Source organism: Rhipicephalus sanguineus, chromosome 2 (assembly GCF_013339695.2).
Source record: "Rhipicephalus sanguineus isolate Rsan-2018 chromosome 2, BIME_Rsan_1.4, whole genome shotgun sequence".
NCBI lineage: Eukaryota > Metazoa > Arthropoda > Arachnida > Ixodida > Ixodidae > Rhipicephalus > Rhipicephalus sanguineus.
The window spans coordinates 58,193,794-58,218,255 of record NC_051177.1 but is presented as its reverse complement, the minus strand read 5'-3'; the positions used below and the strand labels follow the sequence as shown (position 1 = coordinate 58,218,255).

The following is a 24,462-nucleotide window of genomic DNA, read 5'->3' as shown; positions in this document are numbered from 1 at the left end:
CACTAAGTACCGTATTTACTCGAATCTAACGCGCACCTTTTTTCTGCTAAAACGAGTCCAAAAATTGCATACGCGTTAGGATCGAGTACCGAAAAAAAAAAAAAAACTCTGTTATCGTATTGCCATCGGCGTTTCAAAATGGCCGTCTCCTATGCGCCTTGGCCCCCTTGGCCATTTCTGCCATTATTGTTTCAGTTCGTACGTGTGCTGAGGAGATTGTCATCCCGTTCTGTGTTCGCATCGACGGCATGGAAGTGCCGACTCCAAATACTCGACGAGTGCACCACGTTGCAGCATTTAAAAGAATAGTTATTACATGTGCTGAGACGGGCGGAAATCGGGCCGCATCGCGTCGTTCGGAGTTCCCGCAACGTGCATGCAAGATTGGCGCAAATAGAAGCAGAAGATTTTTTACAGCAAAGCTTCACGAAAAGGTTTCAGTGGACCAAGGCAGGGCCGGTTTCCCGAAATCGAAGAGCGTTGACAGCGACAAGGAGTTGTCCGACAGCAACGAGGACTGATCCATTACGCGACTCGTATCGCCGCCGTAGTGGTAACAGTTTTAGCGGCAAGGCCCGCTTTTTGACTTTGTGTTTTACTTTTTTGAAACTTTAGTTCTTTAAAACCCAAATACTAGTTCTTCTAAATGTGCAAAGTTTGACTCCTACGGACTTTTTTGTTCTTTTCTCTCACGAAAAAATGGGTGCGCGTTACAATTGATGTATTACTTTTTTTTTTTTTTTTTTGGTCGCGGAAAACGGGTGCGCGTTACAATCGAGGGCGCGGTAGAATCGAGTAAATACGGTACACTTCCAATGACATTCAGCCTATCATTTGTCATGAGCTCGAATGCTGCGTCTCAACAATAATTGCCTGGATAGAACAATAACACTCGGCATGAAAGATTAGATAAAATTAAGAAAAGAAAGGGATCATTGTAAAACAGCCATGGCCTCAATGTCATCAGTAAGTGCAGAGTTAGGAATCTTGTTCCCTTTCCATACGGAAAGACAGCAAATGTAAATGTGTTCTGCAAAATTTGTCCTGGTCCAAAGTTTCAGGTTAAGTGAAGTGTAGAGGCACATCTTTTAGAAAGCAGAAAGAAAAATTTAAATTAATGCGCAAGGTACCTGGGTCTCGCTACAGGCTATGCCAGCAACAACATTTCCTGCATGTAGACAGACAGGGAATGGCTTCATATTGGGTACGGGAGCACAGCTGGACGACGTCCATTCACTGCTGTTCCACATGAACACTTGGCCTTCCTGTGTGACTGCTGCACAGTAAGGAGTTCCAATCGCCACATCCGTGATTATGTGCCCTTCAAGTCCACCCACAACTTTTAGGTGTGTGGACGAATCTTGCTGTTTAGTGCTGTCCCTGCAAAAGAAAATGAATCGTGCCCATGTAACAACTCAATTTTTTTTTCCATGATACCTAGAAATCTTGTGCAGTACTATTTACTACCCACTCAAAGATCGCTGAATGAACAAACACTACATAATTAGTCATGAAACATGGAAACTTCATCTAGACAAAACAAAATTTAATTAAGTGCTTCTCACGTGGTGCTCCTAATTCAGATCTATGAGGTTTTGCCAAGGAGCATGAAACAAATTAGGGGGCAAGAAGTTCAATTAAAATATTTTTAAATGTAGCCAGGTGCTAGCGGTTTGGTAACTGTTGTTTGCTGTTATAGTAAAAAGTATTAGAGGTCACTTGTTGTTTCTTTAGAGGTAACCACATGCACTGAGCAATGACACTGCAACGGTGAGACTATCACAAGTTGTTATGCATGTTAAACTACTTCCCTCGGTATCTGAGCATCATGAGGACAATGGAACTGTCACTAGAACAAGCTACAACATGGCATTGTTATTTTTCATTCACAGAGTCCACTCACCAGATATACAGCATACTGGAACGAGATAGAGCCATACTGAAATGGGCCCCACAGAAGATGCGTGTCACATCCACACCGTGTAACACATCCAACAGTCTCGGGCAGCTTCGCAGCTCATCTAAACTTGCAGCTGGTTTGCTGCCATCACTGTGACCATATGAGAACACCAAGCCTGCATACAAATGAATTCACTCTGGTCACCTACTGTTCCACTCACTTGAAAGCTCTGAAACATGCCTCTGCACATTCGAAACAATGCTAGATAAGAAATTTATGGCACAAGAAAACACTACCTTAGGTAGAACGAATAAATTGCCTTGTGAATACTTCTAAAATGTTGGTAGCTATGAATGCTAGGATAAAGTACAGCTGAGCACAGGTTATGCGGTATTGACATATGAAACGATGACGTAAAAGTCATGTCCAGGTTCATAATCACATAACCCAAAGGCATAGTTAGGCATAATCACTTCACCCAAAGCAGAAAATTCAGGAGAAGTTCAATAGTGCTAAATGTCGAATTATGCATGAACACACTGCTATAGGGTTATGAACAGAATAATAGTAATATTAATGATAGCAATTGAGCTCCATGTCAAGGGAACTATTAGTGTAGCAAATTCAAGTACCCAGTGACAGATGCTCTGTACAAGGGCAACATTTCCCAGGCTACGGATTTGTACCAAAAATTTGAGGTTGTATTCAGCTACAATTCATTCAATGCAGCCTTAAACACCAGATAAAAAAAAAAGACACCAGTTTAAGCACTGCGATGAATATCAAGCTTAATTCCAGGTTCTTCAATTGGCTCTGTCCCTTATAACTATCCTGACTATTGTATGGAACAGGTAATCTCAAACCCGGCTACAAAGCATGCGTCATCTAGAACCTTTCCAACTATGAAGTCAGCTCAAGAGCAAAACAATTAGTGCCTTATCTTTTTAAGAGAACTCTTATATGCATTGCCATTTGAATGCATTCATACCAGCATCAGTGACGATGAGCACGTCGCCTCCACCATATTCCCCAGAGCCGCAGGATACATCCACAACCCTGTGTCCTCTTAGGGAAGTTACCTTGATGGGTATACTTTCACTGTCACTGCTAGTTCCCGCTGTAAAAATAGAGTAAGCAATTTCTGAAAAACAGATAAATAAGCTTCATGTCATCAACCTGTCACCTAATATTGCAAGAACAAGAATAATTAATTAAAGTATGGGGGTTTATATGCCAATATGCAGGTCTGGTACAGAATTAACCGACTCTGGATTAACTTCGACTACCTGGGCTTCTGTGAACTATTATACGTACAGAAATGCACTGCGGTGTAGCCCACTGAAGCACGTCAATCACAATAATAATTGTTTGATATGATTAAGATGTGAATGCCGTAGTGGAGGGCTCCAAAAATTTTCGACCACCTGGGGTTCTTTAATGTGCACCTAAACCTAAGCACACGGGCCTCCAGCATTTTTGCCTTCATTGAAATGCAGCTGTCGCAGCCAAGATTCAATCCTGAGACTTTCAGGTCAACTGTCAAGCACCATAAACACCAGACCACCAAGGCGGGTTCGTCAGTCATCAAGGAATGCACATAAGATCTTTGCCCCAGAGTCACCCCACTGATAGCTAGTGACGTGATTTAAAGACCAAGTATCACTTGCCATTGTCCTGACAGGGGCGGCATCCTCTTCCCCAAACGTATAGTTGTCCGCTATTGGTGAAGGCTGCACAATGCTTGCTACCACACGACATGCCTTTGACTCCTTTGCCACTGAGCACACGGACAATTATTGGTGCTCCCTTGGATCTGTCATTGGAATAAACAAAGAAATCATCAACTATGGACAGCATAATATGGTAATCCACATTCATGCATTTATTTATACTGTGCATCATTTGCACTGTCACTAGACTTTTTCCATGATGATGTTCCTGCATCTTGTACTCTACATTCTGCTATGTTCAGTGCGTTGTTACTTACGACAAATACCTGCAACAGCCTCCGGTGAACGGTGACATGATTTTGTTACTTAACATACACAATCATTAAAATAAATGTGGCACCACAAAATGTATGCATGAGAATGACTTGCTACTTTATTTCTATTAAGTATGAACTACTACACTTTTTAACTCAGCGAGGTTTCAAGATGGGTATCTAGCAAAAGCAACTATGAATCCAATAACAATCCAGAGGAAATTAAATATCTAGCACAAATGCTGCATTTGTGACACAATGAAGAGAAATTTTATAATTAGTCACTGATAAAATGGGACACTGATTTCACGCCAATATGGTCACAGTTTCTTGCAGTTCAGCCAACTCTTCAAGGAAAGCTGAAACAGCGAAGCTTGTAATGCCGGTGTCACACGGCCACTTTTGATCACGATCGTGCCTGATCACTGGTGAGAAATTTGATCCTGATCGGGCTCGATCGCGATCAGCAGTGCACCATGTGACACCGGTATAAGTCGTTCATTTCACTGTGTCTTTTTTCCAGGCACATTCCTGCCCATTCTTTCAGGCTACTAGTTTTAGCAGGTGCTGAAAATTGTCTTGACGTTTCCCGATTACGTGTTTCACACTGACAGTCGCTAAGTGCCTTGGAACTGATAGGTAGGTAATAGGGATGGGCGAATATTCGGGCGTACCGAATATTCGAACGAATATTAAAGTAAACGAATTCGCTTCTATACGAATTTATATTATTCAAAACTTCGAAGTATTCAAAATGAACGAATATATGTATGTTTGACCGCACATAACCCACTGTAAAGATGGTTTCACTGCAGCATCGGGTTGCTGTGTCGTGAAACCACCCATCCAGGGAGGAATCTGCACTGCCGCGAAGCCACACATCAAGGTTAAATGTACATATTTTTTTAAGTTTAAAGAGTTATATGGGCTTATATGCGCTAAGTAGAGTAAATTTTAAATTGTACCGTATTTTACCACTTATGACTTCCACCCTACTGCTATTCAAATCTAGATACGATTCAAGGTTTCTTCCATTTCATTTCAAACCAAACTTCGAATTCTTAAAAATATTGTGCAAGGGTCATGTGGTAAATACTATTCGAACTATTCGATTTGAAATTATTCAACCAAATTACTATTCGCTTCGGATTTACCTCAAATTTACTATTCGCTCATCCCTAGTAGGTAACTCACGTTTTGTCATCTTGCAGAAGAGAGACGATGTTGCTACAACTGTATACGTCACCCTCTGTGCTGAGAGCCAGGAAACGGTCTTCCTGCGGGTGACTAGCAATGGAAACCACTCCTTGGCTGCCAAAACCCTCTATTGCGTGCAGTTCCTGTAGATGTGTGAGGGACGTTTTGTCAATGAATGTGCCAAGATCAACCACTATTCAGTTGTGATGTAGATACATAATTAAAACCACTGCGCTCACACACCATCATGTCATTGTTTGAGAACTTCGTAGTATTGTCTCCCTGTAACAACATAATTATGAAACAAAATTTCTGTAGCAATACTCTTTACTTCCTTACTCGACATCAATGCAGGAAGTTAAAAAATTTCTCATCACCAAAATACACAAGCAAGAACAGTGCAACTGACGGAGATTAATAATTGTTGCGGTTTAACGTCCCAAAACCACGATATAATTAACTGACAGAGATTGCTTGTGGTAGCAGGAACACTGAAACATTACAGAGGGTCACTCAAAGCCTCAAGAATCACCTGGAACAATAGCTGGCTTCACAAGAGTTACCGTATTTACAAGATGGTAGGTCGACCCATTTTATTTGAATTCGAAATCCGAAGTTGGGGGGGGGGGGGTGTCGACTTATAATCGAAACCAGAACTAGTTTTAGTTGTAAGGTCAACTTACAGCCAAAACCGAAACAAACGAGAAATCAGACACGCTGTGGCATGCCTACAACATTATGCTTACATTCCGGCTCTACCTGTAACATATATGGTATTTTCTGGCGTACAACCTGCGCCCTCAGCAACGATTCGCGGAATGTTTTTAAATATTGATCTCCGCGTAGTGCCGCGAAGCTAGCTTTCCTGCACAGCTGTAAAGCACTGCCGTGAAGCCACCTTTGCACTCCGGAATTCGAGTTTTTGCTTTAGTGACATCGTAACTAAATTTTCTTTATGATCTGCGCTCGTGCTCTTTCTTTTTTTTTGTTGCCGTGCGATTTTAGGGAGGTCTACCTACATTCGAGTCTACTTACAATCATGTAAACATGGTATAAGGAAAATGTTGATAAACACAACAATGAGCATAACGACTATGGCACAATGGTCACCTCAACGTCACAATCGCAGCACAATAATCCAATAACCGCAAGGGAGCTAGGGCATTGTAATAGTGCAATCCATTACTTTGTGAAAACAGATACATTTTACTTTTCTGGCAGATTCTGCCGACAAAAGATGTTGATGATAAAAAAACGATGTAAAATTAGCAATATCTGCAACAGATGACGAAACAAATGGATGAAGTAGTCTTGACAGCTACTTTTATAAAAGCAGGTCTGAGAAAAGACGAAAACACGAAATAAAACAGCTGTAAATGATTCCAAAAATACTTACAGACTCGTCTTGACGCAGGACGAACACTTTTCCCAAGCTACTGAGAATGACAAGGCCTGTGCTCAAGCAGCAGATCTGCCTGACCGAGAGCTCTGCCAGTTCATTGAGAGCCATTGGCTCGGAAACATCCCAAGACAACCAACTAATGGCGAGCACTTCCTGGCTGGGACCACCGCTGCACTTCTGAAATTGAGAGCAATTCAACAGCTTGTATCACATTTTCCAATTTGCTTGTAAATAAATTGTTTTGTGAAGTGTGTCCCTAAAGAGCCAGCAATAATAAATTATCAATAGCATTCTATCGAAATAAGGGAAGTAAGGGTGCCACACAACTCTTCCAATTACTAGGGGTGTGCGAATATTCGAAATTTCGAATATTTTTCGAACAGTGCTTGCTATTCGATTCGATTCGCACTGGAATTTTACTATTCGAACTATTCGAGCTTCCAAAACACAAATACAGTCAACGCCCAATTGAAAGTGACCCCTTCAGATTTTTAATATGCTTCAGCACATTACACTCTCGTACTGCGGCAAAGCTGCCTTTCAAGCTCCGTTATGGTCGAACTTTGCCAAAGACAACGTCCGATTGGAAGTGGTCCCTAGATTTTTCAATATGCTTCACCTCATCACACCTAGGTATCGCGGCAAAGCGGCCTTTCAAGCTCCGTTACGGTCGAATTTTGCCAAGACACAATGTCCGATCGGAAGTGGTCCCTAGATTTTTAATATGCTTCACCTCATCACACCCCCGTACTGCGGCAAAGCTACCTTTCAAGCTCTGCTACGGTCGCAAATGTATTAACTCAAGAAAACGCTGGTTCCAACATGGAGATGAAAGATGTGGTAGAGGTGGGGGCTCAATTAATGCTGTTTTGGACGTGAAATTGGGCAGGAAGTCCGAGAAATCGGAAGCCGAAGCTTTTGAGCATCCAAAATTTCAGATGTTCTTGTATATCGACGTCTACGAGGCAGAACTGGAACTCCGGACTTGAATAGAGCACGCCCTTGCCCGCCACATCAGTTGGGCTTCCTCAGAAGTTGAAAGAGGAGGAGAAGCTGAGGAAATGGCATCTTTGCCTATCACGTGTAAAGTGTTGTCGGCAACACTTTGGTTGCACCAAATCATGTACATAAATAGAATTCGGCCTCTACATTGCCTCATTCTTGATAAGACAACTACGAAACACCACCCCGCCAGTGCTTCATCAACCTAGCGAAAAGAAACACTTTCATGTTGCTATCTCATAAGAATATGCTTAGAAATCCTCTCTAACTTTTTTTTCTGCAATTTCGCTTCGAAGTATCCGAAAAATATTCTAGAAACATTCAAGAAATATTCGAAAAATATTCGATTCGATTCGCACTCACACTTCAATATTCGAATTCGCTTCGCACCCAAAATTTTGCTATTCGCACAGCTCTACCGATTACCATTTCAATAAATGCAGCACTTACACAGTCTCATAAAATTCACTCACTCACTCACTCACTCGATCGATCGATCGATCGATCCATCAATCAATCAATCAATAAATCAATCAATCAATCAATTCCAAAACAAGGAAAGCACACAACTTACAGGGCTCAGGCGTGAAACTTGAGGCAAGTAAGGACTAGCGAGCCTGTCCAGATGGCACATGATGACCACAGCACACTGCTGGAGGTCAACTGAGAGTGAGTCATCATCCGGCAATGTCAGGAGGCTGAGAAAGACGTCTGTTGGGTTCACCAAAGGAATGTCACCCTGGAAGATATCAATGCAGTGAGCTAAATTAACAAACACTTGCACTGCCACCCATGCTGAATATTTATTACCAAACTAGTGCTTTGCAGTCACCAATTGTCACTTCACAGATTTATCACAGGAGAATAAGCTGGCTGATAGCTCCATTGACAAAACACAATGGGCTTGAGTGACTTACATTTTCATACGAGCACTTTTCCACCTGCTTTGGCCTAGAGCAGCTAATGCTTTGGAATCGTTGCAACAGTGTCACCAGGGGCACGCTGGTGCCATGAGAAACAGTCCTGAAATGAAGCATGTGAAACATTAAAGAGAAACGTAACCGAAATCCAGCTGGACATTGCTTTCTTGATCGAGCTACTGAACCTGCACGCACATAGTGTTAAAAATGAATGAGGTGAATGTCGCCGTATTCAATAATTATGTAACTAGTTCATTATTATTAGTGATGACAGCAAGGAACAAAGCGAACAATGCTCACAGCAGAAAGTACTGAAATCTTCGGTACAATAAAAAACGAAGCAATAAGCTAAATAAATCAGTAGCACATTGTCATGTACATGCCGAGCACAATGTCACATTGTCACGGCTGTGTAGTCAACGCAATCTTTGGGCAAATACTTCATTCAACACCAATGAACAGCTTGTGGCAAATGTGTTCACAGGGAGACTGCCAGTATGCATGGCTCTGCATGTATCCATTCTTTTACTTTTGATGGTGGGGAGTGCACTCCTTTCTCCTAGGTTAATATTCCCTTGGATTACTGTAGCCAACTATGTGGTATTAAAGTCTTGTTTACTTGAAGTGTAACCACTGACAAAGCCCCACAGTCCACGACAGTCGTTATCTAGATCTTCGGCTGTTTACCTATCAAAGACTGTTGATCACCTGTTGTCCAGCTCGTACTTCCCACTGTCCCACAGCTGCAAGAGCAAAAGGACACCGCTGAGCAGCCGACCCAGTGTGCCCTGCTGAATGCACAGCTCCAGCAGCAGTGACAGTGCCAGCTGCTGGTCAGGCACCGGCACCTGGCTGCAGCCACGCGAGTGCTGCCCAACACCAACATTGATGTCTCTGCATTAGGCACGATACGGTCACATGGCTGAAACATCCATCAATAAGAGAAGAGATAAAAGCGAAGGAAAGGCAGGGAGGATAACCAGGTTGTACCCGGTTTGCTGCCCTACACGGGGGGAGGGGGAAGGGGAGAAAAAAGAATAGAGATAGCGAGGAGGAAAGAGGGAACAAGTAATACGCGCACATACATCAGTGTTCACCGCATACACACAGACAGTCACAACGGAGAAATATTTAACATCGGTTCCTCTGCGAGATGTTAAAAAAGGCTTGCAAGGACTGGCTCCAAGGAATCGAGAACTTGCAGAGCGCATTGAGCTGACGGAGTTGTCAATCTGTTGAGGAGAGTGCGCATTGTGGTCATGAGAGACCTCAACACAGCGAGGTTCCGAGAAAAGCAAGGGGCTGATCAGAGGGCTTTTTGGCAGTACATAGTTTGTGGAACGCCAAGTCAGTGCAGCCGTTATAGAAACTGTTATAGAAAATTTGCTGTTTTTTTACTAACTTTCTTTTGCTTTCAATATACCTTCAGTTGATATCAAATTGAATATGTATATATATATATATACACAGTAGAACCCCGCTGTTACGTTCCTCACTGCTGCGTTTTCCCGGCTGTTACGTCGCTTTCCGCCGGTCCCGGCATAGCTCCCATAGGATACAATGTATTGGGAACCCCGCTGTTACATCGTAACTGTCGGACCATTCCCGTATGATACGTCGCGAAGTGCGCCCGGAGCCGACCGAGTGACTACCAAAGAGAGCGGCCATGGTGCATTTTCACGCAGCTTGGCCTCGTTTGACCGTAATATTAGCCGCATGAGAGGGGCAAGCAACAGAATCTTTCAATTGATGCAAACAAAAGCATGGCCTTCGAGATTCGAATTGCAAAGATGGCGTCTATGACGTAACTGCTCGCGAAAGCAAGGCCTTCGAGATTGGCATTTACTATTGACAAAAGCATAGCCTCTGAGATTTGTATTGCACAAACATGGCGTGTATGACGTAATTGCTTGCGAAAGCAAGGCCTTCGAGATTGGCATTCACTTCTGCCATCGCGTTGGCGTAGACTCATCATCATCGTTATTTGTCGGAGAACGGGAGGAGTTCGAGCTGGTTGGAGCTCGCATGGTCGTGCGTGCGGTTCGCGGTCGGACTCGCCGCGCCGGTCGTGATTGCGTGTGCTTAGTACTTTCATGCCTACAGCTGTTGGTGTTAAAAAAATCACATACGTTGATTACATTTCTGTGGATGAGGCCGTCCCAAGCTCCGCGTTTCTATCCATCGACTAGATCGCGGCTGAGCGCGCCAATTTTCGTGCTGCTCGTAAGAATTGAAATAAAATTCTGTACCACTAAATATTTTGCCGTTTTTCCTGTTTTTCGGCTCTTACGTTTCCCGTCTCTTACGTTTATTTCCTACGGTCCCTTCAAAAACGTATCAGCGGGGTTCTACTGTATATATATATATATATATACATTTAAGCATGTATAGTACTTATTTTTCATTTTTGCTATTTTTATAACTGCACTGTCAACATATTTTTGTGAATTGAGTTCGTGTTCTATGATTATTATAACTATGTCCGTGATGAATGTGCCTCTGTTGCCGTTCCTTTTCTTGTGTGCAAGAAACGTGCAGTTTCGTTTGCTCTTCCATTACTTATATCCTTCGTGAAGTTTGGACTGCAACGTTGTCTTTTTAATTTTATTGTTTTGCAACTGTTTTCCAATTTGGTATATATATACAGCTCAGACTATTTATAACGTAACCGCTTACAATGCAGAACCGGCTATAATGCGGTTTTTTTCTGACTCCCGTTTACCCTCCCATAGAACTCCATGCATACGCATACCGCTTATTGTGCAGTCCCCCCGAGATGAAAGACCGGTCATAATGTGGCTGCCGGAAAATTCTCAGAGAAGCGAGGGAGTGAGTGCACTTCTCAGTGGAGATACGCCGGCCGTAGAGAGAGCGACGACAGCGTTACAAAGGGGGCAGGGACACGGAACGAACAAACAAGGAGCAGGTGGAGAAAAAAAAAAGGTGGAGGGGGGGGGGGACAACTCGGCGCGGTTGTGTGGTGTGAAGAGGGGGAGCGGTTGCTTAGGCGACGGAAAAGCCTTTGCCCCCTTTTCTTTGGCCGCTTGTCATGCGCGCTGTGCTACGAACGGGCGCCCACGCCCACGTCAAGTGTGCGTTACCGCTGTTTGTCTCCGGTTTTCTGTCGGGAAAATAGTTGCGTCATCGTAGAGGGCAGATATCGCACGTGCGAACTCGATTTACTCTCAAGTGACAACGCTTCGAGACACGTTCGAGCTTTCCCATTTGCCACCAACAGGCAGACTTACAAGCTTGGAAGACTTTTTCAGGATAGTTGCTGCAGCTGTTCTCCCGACCGCGAACCAAAACTTCATGTCACGTGTGCTGCCCTCGGTTTAGATAGTGAGTGCGATCACTTCTACGCCCGATCTCTGTGTTGTCTTGGGCAAGCTTCTCGCGACGGCATGCCAATTAAGTAGCAACCTACACACTAGGCCTAATGAGCGCTAGCTGCCTCATCGGTAGCGGCCACGGACTATCACAGTTGCACTTTGGTGCTGAGTTAACGAAACATTTTGCAGTTGTTGCATTTAGAAGGGGTGACTTACATGTTCAATGAAAACGAGGGCGTGCGTGTGCAACACTCAAGTCGTGGTTCATGGTCGCCAGTGTTTTTGACATGGTGCACGCACCCAAAAATCGTAAGCGTGCGGAAATTTCAGTTTCCGTGTGACGTATGTAGTGTCTGCGCAGTGTGGTACCATGGCGAAGTTCGCATAAACGAGGAGGTTCGAAAAGTTAGTCGGTGACTTTCAGTTGCGGCGCACTTTTTTTTTCTGCATTCCTTATGTCGGCCCCACAGGTCCACGGACGCCTACCGTTTAACATTTTCAAATTTAAACAGATGCAAACTTGCGTCCCAGTCACATGCCTCGATTGTCTGAATTGCACGGCTGCCTGTTGGTCATGTTTTGCACATGCGCGGCCTTTCAGAAATATTGTTTTGGTTATAGTGCGGTACTGCTTACAGTGCGGATATTTGCGACTCTGGCAACTTATGTAATAAGCGGTCTATGCTGTATACGTACATTTTGTGTATCGCCCCCCCTTACTCAATGCTCCCCATGAGACCTGTAACATAGTTTGAAATAAATAAACAAATATCCAATGATTTTGACGAGGATATGAGCAGCAGTGAAGTAGTGTGTTCAAAGGAATTATGTTGACTGCTTATTGCATTCTCAGATTTTGTCTTCTGAACTATTAGTGTAGAGAATTTCACACCTTTCAAAGTGCCCAATGCTGCAAATTTTGCCTATTGAGAAGTGTCACATTTTTACTGTGGTACTCAGTATTACACCAAACACATCAATGCTAAGAAAGGCATATGTAATGGCTGAATTATTAATTAGTTAATATGAAATAAGGCTGATAATCAGCCATGCTAAAGAGAATGTAGAGAAATCTAGAGAACAAAATACCGTATTTACTTGAAGGTAACGCGACCACGATTGTAACGCGAGGGGTGACTTTTCAGTGCCGAAAAAAAAAAAAAGAACACGAATGTAACGCGAGTAAAGCGGGGGGAAAAAAGTACCTTTATTTTCTGCACATGGTAGTGGCAAAGACATTCCAGTTTCTAAATATAAAGTGAGCTTTGTTCATTCGTCGCTTTCATCACCATCATCGCCGGTGGTCGAGCCCTTTTTGTCGCTTTCTTCCTCCCAGATGAGGTCATCCTCCGTGCCATCCATATAGTTCGATATACAGCACTTTTTAAATGCACGAACTATCATGTCGTGCGGCAGGCCGTACCAAGCGGCGGACACCCACTCGGCAATCTTCGCGGCGCTAGGTCGCTTTATCCTACCCGTAGGTGTCAAAGCCTGATCTTCTCACATCCATTCTCCGTATAGCTGCCGCATTCTATCCTTAAATGGTTTGTTCAGGCAGACATCTAATGGCTGCAGCATGGACGTCATACCTCTGGGAATAACAGCGAGCTGCGTCTGAGTTTTGCGCATCAGCTTCTTCACTTCGGGCGTCAGGTGACCGCGAAATGAGTCGAGAACTAGGATGGAGGCGGGGTGGAGGAGCGCACCCGGCCGTCGGCACCACACAGTCTTGACCACGGTGTAAGAAAAATAATTTAGGTGTGGACACTCTCCGCCCGCCGCGAAGGAGAGCGCGTCCAGATAATGTTCGCCTTTAATACATGCGCCGGCCGCAGTTTCGTGGGGGGCGCTGCGACATGCGGGCTTAAGAAACCTATTGCGACGAGGCGAACGCGCGTTTTTCTTCATTTTTTTTTTCACCTCATTGCACTTTTTTTTAACCGTGCACGCTAGCAACTAGAGCAAGGAACGCATACCGCGTTTCTCGCGACCGTGCTCGCGACCGAAAAATGCGACGTGCGGCGAACGCGTCTCTAACAGCGTTGCGTACGTAAAAGCGCAGCGTCTTGCTTAGAGCGCGTGAGCAGTCTTTCTGCTCGCTGACTTCTCACGTGCGCAACGCCGTTACGGACGCTACGCACGCAGCTCGTCTTCTATAGTACATGCGCCGGCCGTGGTTGCGTGGGAGGCGCTGCGACATGGGGGCCGAGAGGAGGAAAGAGGCGAACATTATGTGGATGCGCCGTCGGGCGGAGTGTCCACACCTAAATTATTTTTCTTACACCGTGGTCTTGACCCAATCAAGCATAAGCGGAGTGTCCATCCAACCTTTTTCTTGGAAGCGGACAATCACATCCCTGGGGAACAGCTCCTTCGGGATGGTTTTGCGCCGGAAAATGATGTATGGTGGCAATTTGCGCCCATCCGCCAAGCAGGCTAGCATCACTGTTAGCCGCGTCTTCTCATTGCCTGTTGTCCTTATGCGAACTTGGGGGGCACCTGTTTCGCTGACACTCCTTGACATAGGCATGTCCAAGAAAACGGGAGTCTGGTCCGCGTTGCCAATGTGCCCCAACGGCATTTGCGACGAGCGGCGCAGGTCGAGCACATATCGCTGAAACTCCACTAGCTTCGCTTCACAATCTGCTGGTAGCTTCTGCCTTATCGACGTTGTTCGCCGGAGGGAAAATCCATTTCTTCGCATGAACTTTTGTGCCCATCCACGTGAAGCCTTAAAGTTCTACCGCGGGATCCCCATCTCTCGAGCTACGTCTGGGGCTTTCCACTGAATCAGCTCAAAGTTGACCCCCAATAGACGATTTCACTGCTCAATCACAACCTCCGCCACTTTTTTTTTCGAGTTCTGTGTGACGGCCACAACGATGTCCACGGAAGCCTTTTCGGCCGGGTTCACTCTTGAAGAGCGCTTCACGCTGGAGCCTCCACCCACGGATAGCAGATTCCGCCACATCTAGCCGTCGAGCCGCGGCTGAGTTCCCGATTTCCTCAGCCATCAGTATTGCACTTCTCTTAAAGCGGGCATCGTACTAAACTCGTCGCGCTGCCATTTGCTCGAGCCAAAGTCGCGGAAGCACAAAGGAAACGAACCACCCGCAAAACACATGCGTATCGCCGCAGTCCGGCTCCCACCGTGAACAATAGATGACGTCACTGCCACGTGACCTAATGCTATGACGTCTGCTTGCTGTTTTTTCCCTAAGCAGGTTTCGAATTTTCCCCAGTTTTCTCCGTGTCGCCACGAAGTGCCTAGTATGTTACGCGCTTGATGAAGTTCCTCCCTAGAGCCATTTTCACCATTATGGAGGTGCCATCGCGCAGTGTCATTGACGTGTCTCCATGCCGTGCCTAGGATTACAATGCCGCAAGAAAATCTACAAATACGCAGCTGTGTTCGTTCTTGATATTTTCCTGTTGCTCAGTGAAGGCCCTCTGCGCCCTTCGGGCGCAGAAAACTAATCGTGGCTTCGCCCTCACTTCGCAAGTGCAGCCATTTCGCTAACGCTCAATGGCCGGTTGGCAGGGTCTCCGTCATGCACTACTGGCCGCTGTCGCGGCCACGCGCTGTTTAGCCCGCGCGCCTGCCTTCGGGGCAGGCGCCCGTCCGTGCCAGCGTCCGTGGTGTGCCAGTGTCACTGGGGCGCACGTAACCCACGAGCCGCTTCGCGCTTCTCAGTCTGGTAACAGACTAATGCAACACCAAACAATACGCTGCCGGGGGGAAAAAAAAACAAAAAAAACGAGACAGCAGCGAGGTTTGAACCAACGGCCTCGCACTTTCGAGCACGACATGTTAACCGCTGCGCCACTAGGGCCAATAGGTTCGGTAGCTTTAACGGGCTGCATTTGTATTTGACGGCAAAGTCTTGGGACAAGGCCGAGGAATCGTCGGATCATTCCCTAGCTACAGTAGTACAGTCGAGCCCGACTATATCGAACCCGTTTATATCAAATTATCCCGTATATCGAACAATTTCTAAACACGGTATATTTACATTGAGAATATACAGCAAAAGTTACCGTTATATCGAACGAAAATAGCAACGACAACCGATATATCAAACTCCATGTGCCTCAAAAGTGCCCCAGCAAGTTGGCTTTCCCTCGCGGTGGCGTGGAAAACTGCCGGCGCCACCCTAGAAAAAGTGGTTTAGGCCCGGCTGTGCACAGGCGAACACCCCCCTGCAAAAAATGATCCTGGCCTGCTTGCAGCGCTTACAGCCAATCAGAGGCCGTCGTGCTTTCTCCGAGGCGCGGAGGCGGTACAAGTGAGCGCCATTTTTTCTTTACGCTTGCGTGCCTGCTGCTGCCTCTTTTCCTCGAGTCCTCATTCAGCGTGGTCCGTGCTGGTGATGTTGCCTGTTAGCGCTCTGTGAACTTTCTTGGCGCGCTGTCGTCATGGCTTCTGCAAAGAGGCAGACTTTGCCGTTCGGCGCGAAACTCGAAATCATAAATCGAGTCGAGCGCGGTGAGAAGTCTGACGTCGCCGCCACGTACGGATCGACATTCGACGAGTTCGTCAGTGCGGACGATGATGTCGCCATCATGGGCCAGCTACAAGATGATGACTACGTTGCAGACGTCGTGCCGACCACGAGCCAAAGCGACAGCAATAAGGAAATTGACGATGGCCCGTTGCCTACATCCTCCGAAGTGATTAGTGCACTTGTGTTGGTCCGGCGCTATTGCGTGAATATGGAAGGCTGCTCCGACTCGTTGGACAACGTGGAGGCGTACGTGCTGTCGCAGGCAGCGAAGTCATTGAAACAGAAGAAAATCCAGGACTATTTTATTCCAGAGTAGGGAGTACTTTTCTTATAGGTATGTGCCTTTGTGTCATCAAATTCTATAGCAGGCCTATATCGAATTATGCCATATATCGAACTAATAAACGTTTTTTGGCGAGTTCTATATACCCGGGTTCGACTGTACTTGTCTAAGGGCAGGGAGTACCTCCCTAAGGTCACGTCATATCCGGTTTTGAGCCAAACCGGGGAGAGCCCGACTCCGGCGTTACGCTTTTCGCAAAACACGTCGCGAACAATAGGATTGGATTGGATTGCATTCGATGTTGCCAGCGTGCATATGTTGCCAGCACAAGGTTGAAAGAGCGCTAGGTTTGTCGTAGCCATTTTAAGGAACCAGTGGGGCGGCACTGCCAAGGCACGATTTGAGGTGCTTCAATTATAACGCGGACCCCCAAATCACTTCAGAGAGATTTTGAAAAAAACTCGCGTTACATTCGAGTAAATACGGTACCCTACGTTTGAGCTTATTGTTCTTTTCTTTAAATTAATGCACACGCTCTTTGTTACTATGCTAATACACGCTGTGTTTACCAACATGCGATGACACGGAATAATTAGTTTAATATTTCCATATTATGATGGCCCATTTTAAAATTTTAACTAAGAATTCTTAACTCAATGTAAACAATGAGGGTCATGTGAGCTGAAAAAGCTAGCTACATGATGGCAGCTGACCATTCACTGCTGAATGCACGTTTTCGCAGATAAAATCCATGAGTTTAGTATTTAGGTACTCACTAAGTCACACAGAAAAGCTTATTTATGGATCCCATTAACATACCTTGCGCAATGACACACATAGGTTCCGATTTGCAGGTCTCAAAAGGGCAATTAAATGTATGTGAGCTGTTTCTAATCTGTCATGTTTGACCAGTGGCATCCTTGCAACGGCAAGAGGCGTGCCCTGTAATTCATTCATACATACAAAGTTTGCAAAATGTGCAATGAAAAGCTTCGAATGGTAAAAGATAAGATGACATCTTTTATTGCCCAAATAGAGCTCATGTGCAAAGCCTAATTGTGAATACTGCTTACAAGTATATGATTGGCAACAGCACTTATCTCGTGGTTATATCACATCCAGCACACCGGACCTTCCATTGTTTTGAACAGCACAAAATGGCTACACAAAGCCCTCGTAACAGAGAAGAGGTGCATTACACATTATTACACACACATGCATCTCGTAAAACTCCAAGTGGCATGCCATACCCAAGCACAACGGAGCGCAGGAATTTGTCGGCACGCTCGACCACTTCAAGCCAGACTGAGGAGACCGCCTCCTGGTGGAAAAGAGTGGCCTCGGGCATGGCCCGCAACGCCTCCAGTGACTCCCGCAGAAGTTCCCCACAGAGCTCGGAGTCTTCTCCGGAGCGCCATGCCCTTTTCAGGAAGGCGAAGGCAAAGCTGAGAGCTGCTCGGGAGCCCACACGAGCCAGTGCTTGCATTGGTTGTTCTGACGGAAGCTTTGCTCTGCAAGAGCGACATGAAACATGATGAGTCATATATATCAGCACCAACAGCAATAGCAACACCAGGGGACAAGCCTGCTGAACAAAAGGCTTTCCTAGTCATTTCCAACGGCACCTCTTGACTGCATCTTATGTCTGCAAATCTTCCTTAACTCTTCAATCCTGATTGTCAAAGCAGGACATGTTTTGTCATTGAGACAAGTGTGTAGCACTATACCGACCATTACCCCACATCAATGAAAGGATACGGCAGCACATTAAAGAAGAGCAATGTAATCAATCCTTCCTTGCTGACTTATACAATACTACATGCTAATGCATTTTCCATTGTACGGTTTGTTTACAGAATAGTGTACATACAACCAGCAAACACACAAGAAGACAAGGCAAGTTGTTTGTTAAGCTTGTGTATTCTCCTGTGCGCCCCCTTTTCTTGGTTTTTAATGCTGTTCTGCTCATGTTCACACTATAAAAACTAGCCCCAACCTCCGCACCTAGTATGTATTGTGCTGCTTCATTTGGGGGCAGTACCAAAATAAAGAATTTTTTCATTATATAACAGCACAACAGCAGCACTGAATAACTCTTTGTGACACGGCATCCTCGTTTGGCGACGCAACTTACTTTTGCCATTTGTGTGCACTATTGGCAAGGAAGAGACCACAAACACCAAACTAATGCTAAATTAAGCATTCTTGTTCCCTAAAGTTTCTTTATATCACTTCTGGTTAAAATATTGTGCTGCGCATGATCACTTTGGTGAAGGGAGTACCGTTTAATGAGATGTTGCATGTGGGCATTTCGGCAGGAATTTCAAAAAAATTTTTTTTTACCTTTTAAGGAATGCTCGCTGTTCACAGATAACTATCACGTGTAATATCAGTGAGTAGTTGAATTCGGTTTATGAAAAAATATGGCATTACTGACTGTACGATAATTATATAATCACAATGTAATTACAATTAATTGCTTTAAGATACACCATAATTTATTTTAACACTTCCATTTGCTATAAATTTAGTCTCCAGATAATTGACATCAAATTAAGTAAATTTCACGCATTTATAGACAGTCGATCATAATGCGTATTACAGAGGGATAAACTATGGAAGCAACAGCAGTGAAGAAGACTCAAGACCCACCTTCGAGTTTCGGGGCTTTGAGAAATGACATGGGAAGCTGAAGAGTCGATGGGCAAGGGGGGCTTGCGGTGGCGCACCAGTGCAGAGTAGTAACGAGTGGCCACGGCCAGCTGCTGCTTCAGCCTCACTGAGGATAGTGTGGACGCAGCTGCTTCCCAGCTGAGCTGGTGCTGCTCACATACCAAGGTCTTGAGGCACACTTTCAGTTGGTCAACAGCTGTAACAGACACCAAAAATTTAATAAGAGAGATAGAGAGAAAACTCTTTAATGAAAAACAGAGAATTCTGCCGGCGTACCTAAAGGCGCCTACATGCTACTCTGTATAGGGGAGGGGAGTGAGGACAGAAAGGCCCTAGGAGGAGGAGGGCAGAAAAGGAGAAGGAAAAAAAAATTTAATAAGGCTATCTATCAAGCATATTAAAGGAGTCCTGACAAAAATTTTCGCCCCGCGTTTTTTTGCTGCAATGTGTTGCTGGGGGCCTGTTAGTCATAACACGGCACATCGTTTGCTGCAGCACGCGACAGATAATTAATTACAAGCTCCTCATTACCGACACAGCCTCAGTTTCGGTTTGACAGAGCTTCAAAAACGACAAGCCGCCGGGTGCAACTATCACCACCTAGCGAGTGAAACGCTCGGTCACGTAAGCACACAGAACTGTGACGCATTTCCGCGCGGTTTGTTGTCGTCGGGCTCATTGTCGTCTGATGGCAACGATTTTCTTGCGGCGGGGATGGAAGGAATTTTCGACGTGGCGAATCACTTCAGGTTTGACCCGCTGGCGAGGAGCGATTCGTCGGGAAGCGCGTCAAAACAGAAATGGCGGCTACGACGTCATCATAACTTGTACCGGCTGAAATGATTACGTAGGGGAAGTAGGGGGGTCACCTCGGGTCACCTACGAGGGTGTCAATGCACCAGGTGCGGCCTATAATGCTGGATCGCGCTCGCGAACTTCAAAATTCATATAAAATACCTTCCAAGCTTTATTCGCTGTCGATATTTTGCAGATGGTACACGCACGTACACGGGAATCGATCCAGCAGGCTATCTCGGCCGCGAAATTTTGTGTCAGTACCCCTTTAAGTGCTCTTGCTGTCAAAAATTGCTATATATTTACGAGAAATTTTTCTTACAGTATCTTTTAAGCATCATATTGTATCTGCATCACGCACATCACACTGGACCAGCCATCTGTAGCAATTTACACGACCACGGGCCCATACCTCAACATTTTTAGCCACATTCTTTCTTCAACCATGACAGACTGGAATGGCTTCCCTCCTGCCACTGCAGACACAGCTAGCCCGTCGTCATTTCCAAAGAGCACCACAAACCATTTTCCACTAATTTGTATAGTGTGGCTTATTCCATTGATGTACTCATCGTTTAATAATTACACTTGTCATGTGTTGCATCACCCCAATCAAGTAATCTACACATCTGGGAGTCTTTAAAGAAAACAAACTGAAGCAAACTGAACTGCATTCGCACACGTATGATGTAAGCTTTTATTGCTTTTTTTACATAACTTCCTTCTAAAAATTTTTGCAGGCCCCTTCATCCATACACGTGTATCAAGAATTCACATCAAGAAGTAAAAATTTCATGCTCACAGGGTTGGGGGCCCCATGCCCATACATCGATAAGTGACTTGGATGTGACCGCGGAGCTTTTCTCCTGCTCTGAGGCCTCCCTCTCGGCTGGTGGAATGCACGAGGGGCATGGACAGCCGAGGCTGCCAGTCTGTGGTCCACAGGTGCACCAGGTAGATCGTTCTGCAGCATGGGAATAAGAAAAACAGCAAATAAATACAGAAAAGAGATGCACTCAGAGCAAGAGCTAACACTCAAAATACACGTATACTGTACAATAAAAGTAATCACTCTTCATGCTTCGACTTCTCTTCAATCGCTACAAAGATGTGAAAAAACTATTTACAAAAAAAAGGAAGCAAGACTCTTCAGGTAGAGAGGAAATTTCACTACTGAAGGCCTTCAGCTGATAGGTTCAAAGTAGTGTGCCTTGAGCCCTTAGCTAACAAATGAAAAAAGAATGATCTCTGGCCCCTTGTATTACTTCCAAGCTTGTTGCAGTTCTCAATTTCAGAAACATTTCAATGAAACTGATTGTAGGTAAGGATATCTACAAAAAGTCTGAAGACTGGAACTCTTTACTTGTTGCTATATATGGAAAAGGGACACTTAAGTGAAAATGATGGATTATAATACTCCCCCCCCCCCACCCCCCACCCCAGTTCTTTCTGAACAATTACTGCCAGAAAAAAAAAAAGCTATCTTGCTATCTGAGCAAATGAAGATCAAATTTTTCATGTTAGCTGAATTTTTCAGAAAGACGTCGTCCCGCATTATTGCACATTTCAGGGCAGTTTTTTGGTTTGGAGTCCCATCATGAAGGAAGAGTAAAGAATGTTCTCTCTTTACACTATTGACATCTTGTTCATTTTTAATGCAAGGACATTTCTTTATCAATCAACAATTAAATAGCCTTGGCCAATATGTGCCACTGGCTTATTCCACACAAACGTGCTTTGAAAATGAAGAAAGAAGCACCACAGCCTACCGTAATCCAACGACAGACCAAGCTTCTATATTTGGTAAGTCACTGTTTCATAAGTGCATTCAACTTTAGATCTAAACGCTGGTAAAGCTAGACTAAATAAGTAAAGCTAAAACGTGGCCAAGAACAATACAGGGTCCTGTCAATAAAAAAATGTGAAGTCACCTGCAATGCACACGAAATAAGAACAGTGACACATGAGCATGTATGCCTTACATGCAGCTCCCATGCACATGTTTGACTGCCATTGCTTTACACTCAGGATCTTCAAACACTGCAAGCATTTCATGTGAACCCATGGCGGATGCAGCAATGATGAATGCTGCTGTGAAATGAGAGACCTCTCATGAAGATCCCAAGGTCCAAATATCCGGAACAGATTCAGCTTTAGGAGAGTATGCGAACTTGCAAGCTTAATAGAATTTCCTAATCAGAGGCTTGTGCCAGAACTATCAACATTTAACAACAACAACAACAAAAAAGTACTATGGAAAATGCATGCTACCATAAGTCAAGGCACCCAGATGCAATAACACATGGTACCAGCAGTTAGAAAAGCTTACAGCTATGCAAAGAGGCTCATAAAGTATCCTAAGCCATGGACATCAACAAAAAGGGCCTGCTGATAAAAGTATGCAAACCTTGGTTGTAGAAAAGTCGGTAAAGAAATATTGTTACACCATGTGCAATCATAATAAGTTTCAAACTCTACAGTTCATAATTTTGCAGCTTCTTCATGCATCTACCTAGTCACACATGCCATGAACAAACCTGGGAGTACTATCACTCAAGAGTGAATGGCACAAAAATGGCTCCTTACCTCGTCCTTGTGAAAGTGCATCGCTCGTGACTGCCTGCAGTTCACCATCTTTGACTAGCTCATTCCAGGACTGCGCGAGTCCCTCATAGGAGAAGATGCACTGCGCAGAATGCAAAAAAAAAAAAAAAAAACGGGAAGGGGTGGAAATGCTAACATTATTGCCTGAACGACACTTCTGCAAACCGAAAGAAATAAATGAAGAATGTTGAGTGGAATGTAATCTTACCTGAAGATCCCTGGCAAGCCATTTGCTGTCCAGGCGTTGTATTGGCTTGACCGTAAACCTAGGCTGGTTTTGCATGTTAACTACGGAAAACAATGAAAACTATTACAATTAAGTCGAGAAGCCATTGCGTCATAAAAAGCGAAAACAACACAAGTTATCTTGTACAAGTAACTACGCGACCGCTGTGATGCGTAAACAGATGCTTCAATCTCGAAAATCACCTTTCAGTTTTAGATTTAAGCGACGCCGTCAGCGACTAAGCGTAGGAATAGTGATACAGCGCCGAGTAAATATTTCGTTTACGTAGGACAAAATTACTTCCTCAACCCTAAACCAAGGCAGAACCCCCAAATTAAGTTTACACGTACGGACACATTCGGCGTGAAATTTACCAAAACGTAGCAATTTCTTTTATCTTTTTATCGTGCGCAGCCTGCTAGAGATGCCTGCTCAAGGCTGCTAAGTTGGAGAGCGCACACACTTGTAATTAAATGATCAGTTTACCTCATTACTTCCTGGTGAAAACAACGGAAAAAAGAGCTATCAGAAGATACGAAACGCGATATTATGCCTAGCTTTCGGCAAAAAACACGTCGCTGAGACAAGCGAGTAGAAACCAATCGATTTCTGCGAGACAATCAGCTGTGCCGAAAGCTTCACTTACATGGAGCTAAGGATGCCATCTTGCCGTCCTATTCGCTCCAGCTCCGGGCGTATCATACTATATGATTTATATTCGGATGATTCCGACGCAGCACAAATCACCAGAAACAATGAAATTTGACAAAACGGCTTTCAATGCGAACACTTCTGAAAGCGCATCTACCATGCACTCTCACTGCTGCGGCTTGCAAGCAAAACCAATGCCTCCTTGACTAGATGCCCGCCAACGTTTATAGAACCAGGTCAGTTGCAAAACTGAGCGATGTTGCGCGGCGCCGCCGCCATCAGCGACAGATGTGGCGCTGCTGTCGCAACAGGATTCACTCACTCCGCTCTCTTCAGCCGGTGTTGCGGCGCGTCGCGTCAGTATCCGTGGAGGCTGCTTTCTGCGCGAACAGCGTGGCGTTTTCTGTTGTGCTTCGGATATGCTGCGTGTCTTCACCATGCCGACATATTCTGTTCCGAGACACCCCGACATTTCTTTTGTGCCTAGGGTTACCAACTCTTCAATGAAGGGAGTCGGGACGGGTGGGGGGGGGGGGGGGGTGTCCATTGTTTCGGCCTCTTCAGCTGGCTACGTGCTGCTCGCAACACTTCCTCTTGCCGGAGAATGTATCCGTAAATGTTGTCGCGTTTCGCACAGAAGTTCAGACAAAGTAACTGAAGCCCTTCGCAGCCACCGCTAGCCACCGCAACATTGCTTCGTGCGTGCTATTCGTGAGAACTTTGTGTTCTGGAGCGTGACGCGCGTTGTCAGGCGTGCGTTGGATCACATAAATGTTCTAACTGGACGGTACGGAATAAATCCGGGACATATAGCTGTCCCGACAGGGACGGCTCGCAACGCTGTATAAAAAGTCGGGACAGTCCCGCGAAATACGAGACGGTTGGTAACCTGTTTGTGCCCCGTGTGACCTTGACCAGCGAGCGACGTGGGATCGCGCCATTCCTCGTATGGACAAGAAACTGTCCGACATATCACTTGCATGTG

The 24,462-nt window shown here is 45.1% G+C and overlaps 1 protein-coding gene across 1 annotated transcript in view; it reads right to left on the bottom strand.

Annotated features, from left to right (window-relative positions):
* LOC119383035 (E3 ubiquitin-protein ligase HERC2) overlaps nucleotides 1-23,670 on the bottom strand; it is a 111,389-nt gene extending 87,719 nt beyond the window's left edge. The window contains exons 1-15 of the mRNA XM_049412394.1: nucleotides 23,473-23,670; nucleotides 22,809-22,888; nucleotides 22,583-22,682; nucleotides 20,799-20,960; nucleotides 19,181-19,397; nucleotides 17,779-18,039; nucleotides 9,114-9,299; nucleotides 8,403-8,508; nucleotides 8,060-8,224; nucleotides 6,478-6,660; nucleotides 5,079-5,224; nucleotides 3,564-3,713; nucleotides 2,889-3,007; nucleotides 1,904-2,075; nucleotides 1,131-1,380 (exon numbers count right to left, since the gene is read on the bottom strand). Coding sequence (XP_049268351.1) covers nucleotides 1,131-1,380; nucleotides 1,904-2,075; nucleotides 2,889-3,007; nucleotides 3,564-3,713; nucleotides 5,079-5,224; nucleotides 6,478-6,660; nucleotides 8,060-8,224; nucleotides 8,403-8,508; nucleotides 9,114-9,299; nucleotides 17,779-18,039; nucleotides 19,181-19,397; nucleotides 20,799-20,960; nucleotides 22,583-22,682; nucleotides 22,809-22,888; nucleotides 23,473-23,491 — 2,316 coding nt within the window. The 5' untranslated portion in view covers nucleotides 23,492-23,670. The remainder of the gene's footprint in view (nucleotides 1-1,130; nucleotides 1,381-1,903; nucleotides 2,076-2,888; nucleotides 3,008-3,563; nucleotides 3,714-5,078; nucleotides 5,225-6,477; nucleotides 6,661-8,059; nucleotides 8,225-8,402; nucleotides 8,509-9,113; nucleotides 9,300-17,778; nucleotides 18,040-19,180; nucleotides 19,398-20,798; nucleotides 20,961-22,582; nucleotides 22,683-22,808; nucleotides 22,889-23,472) is intronic.
* Nucleotides 23,671-24,462: the final 792 nt, after the last annotated feature.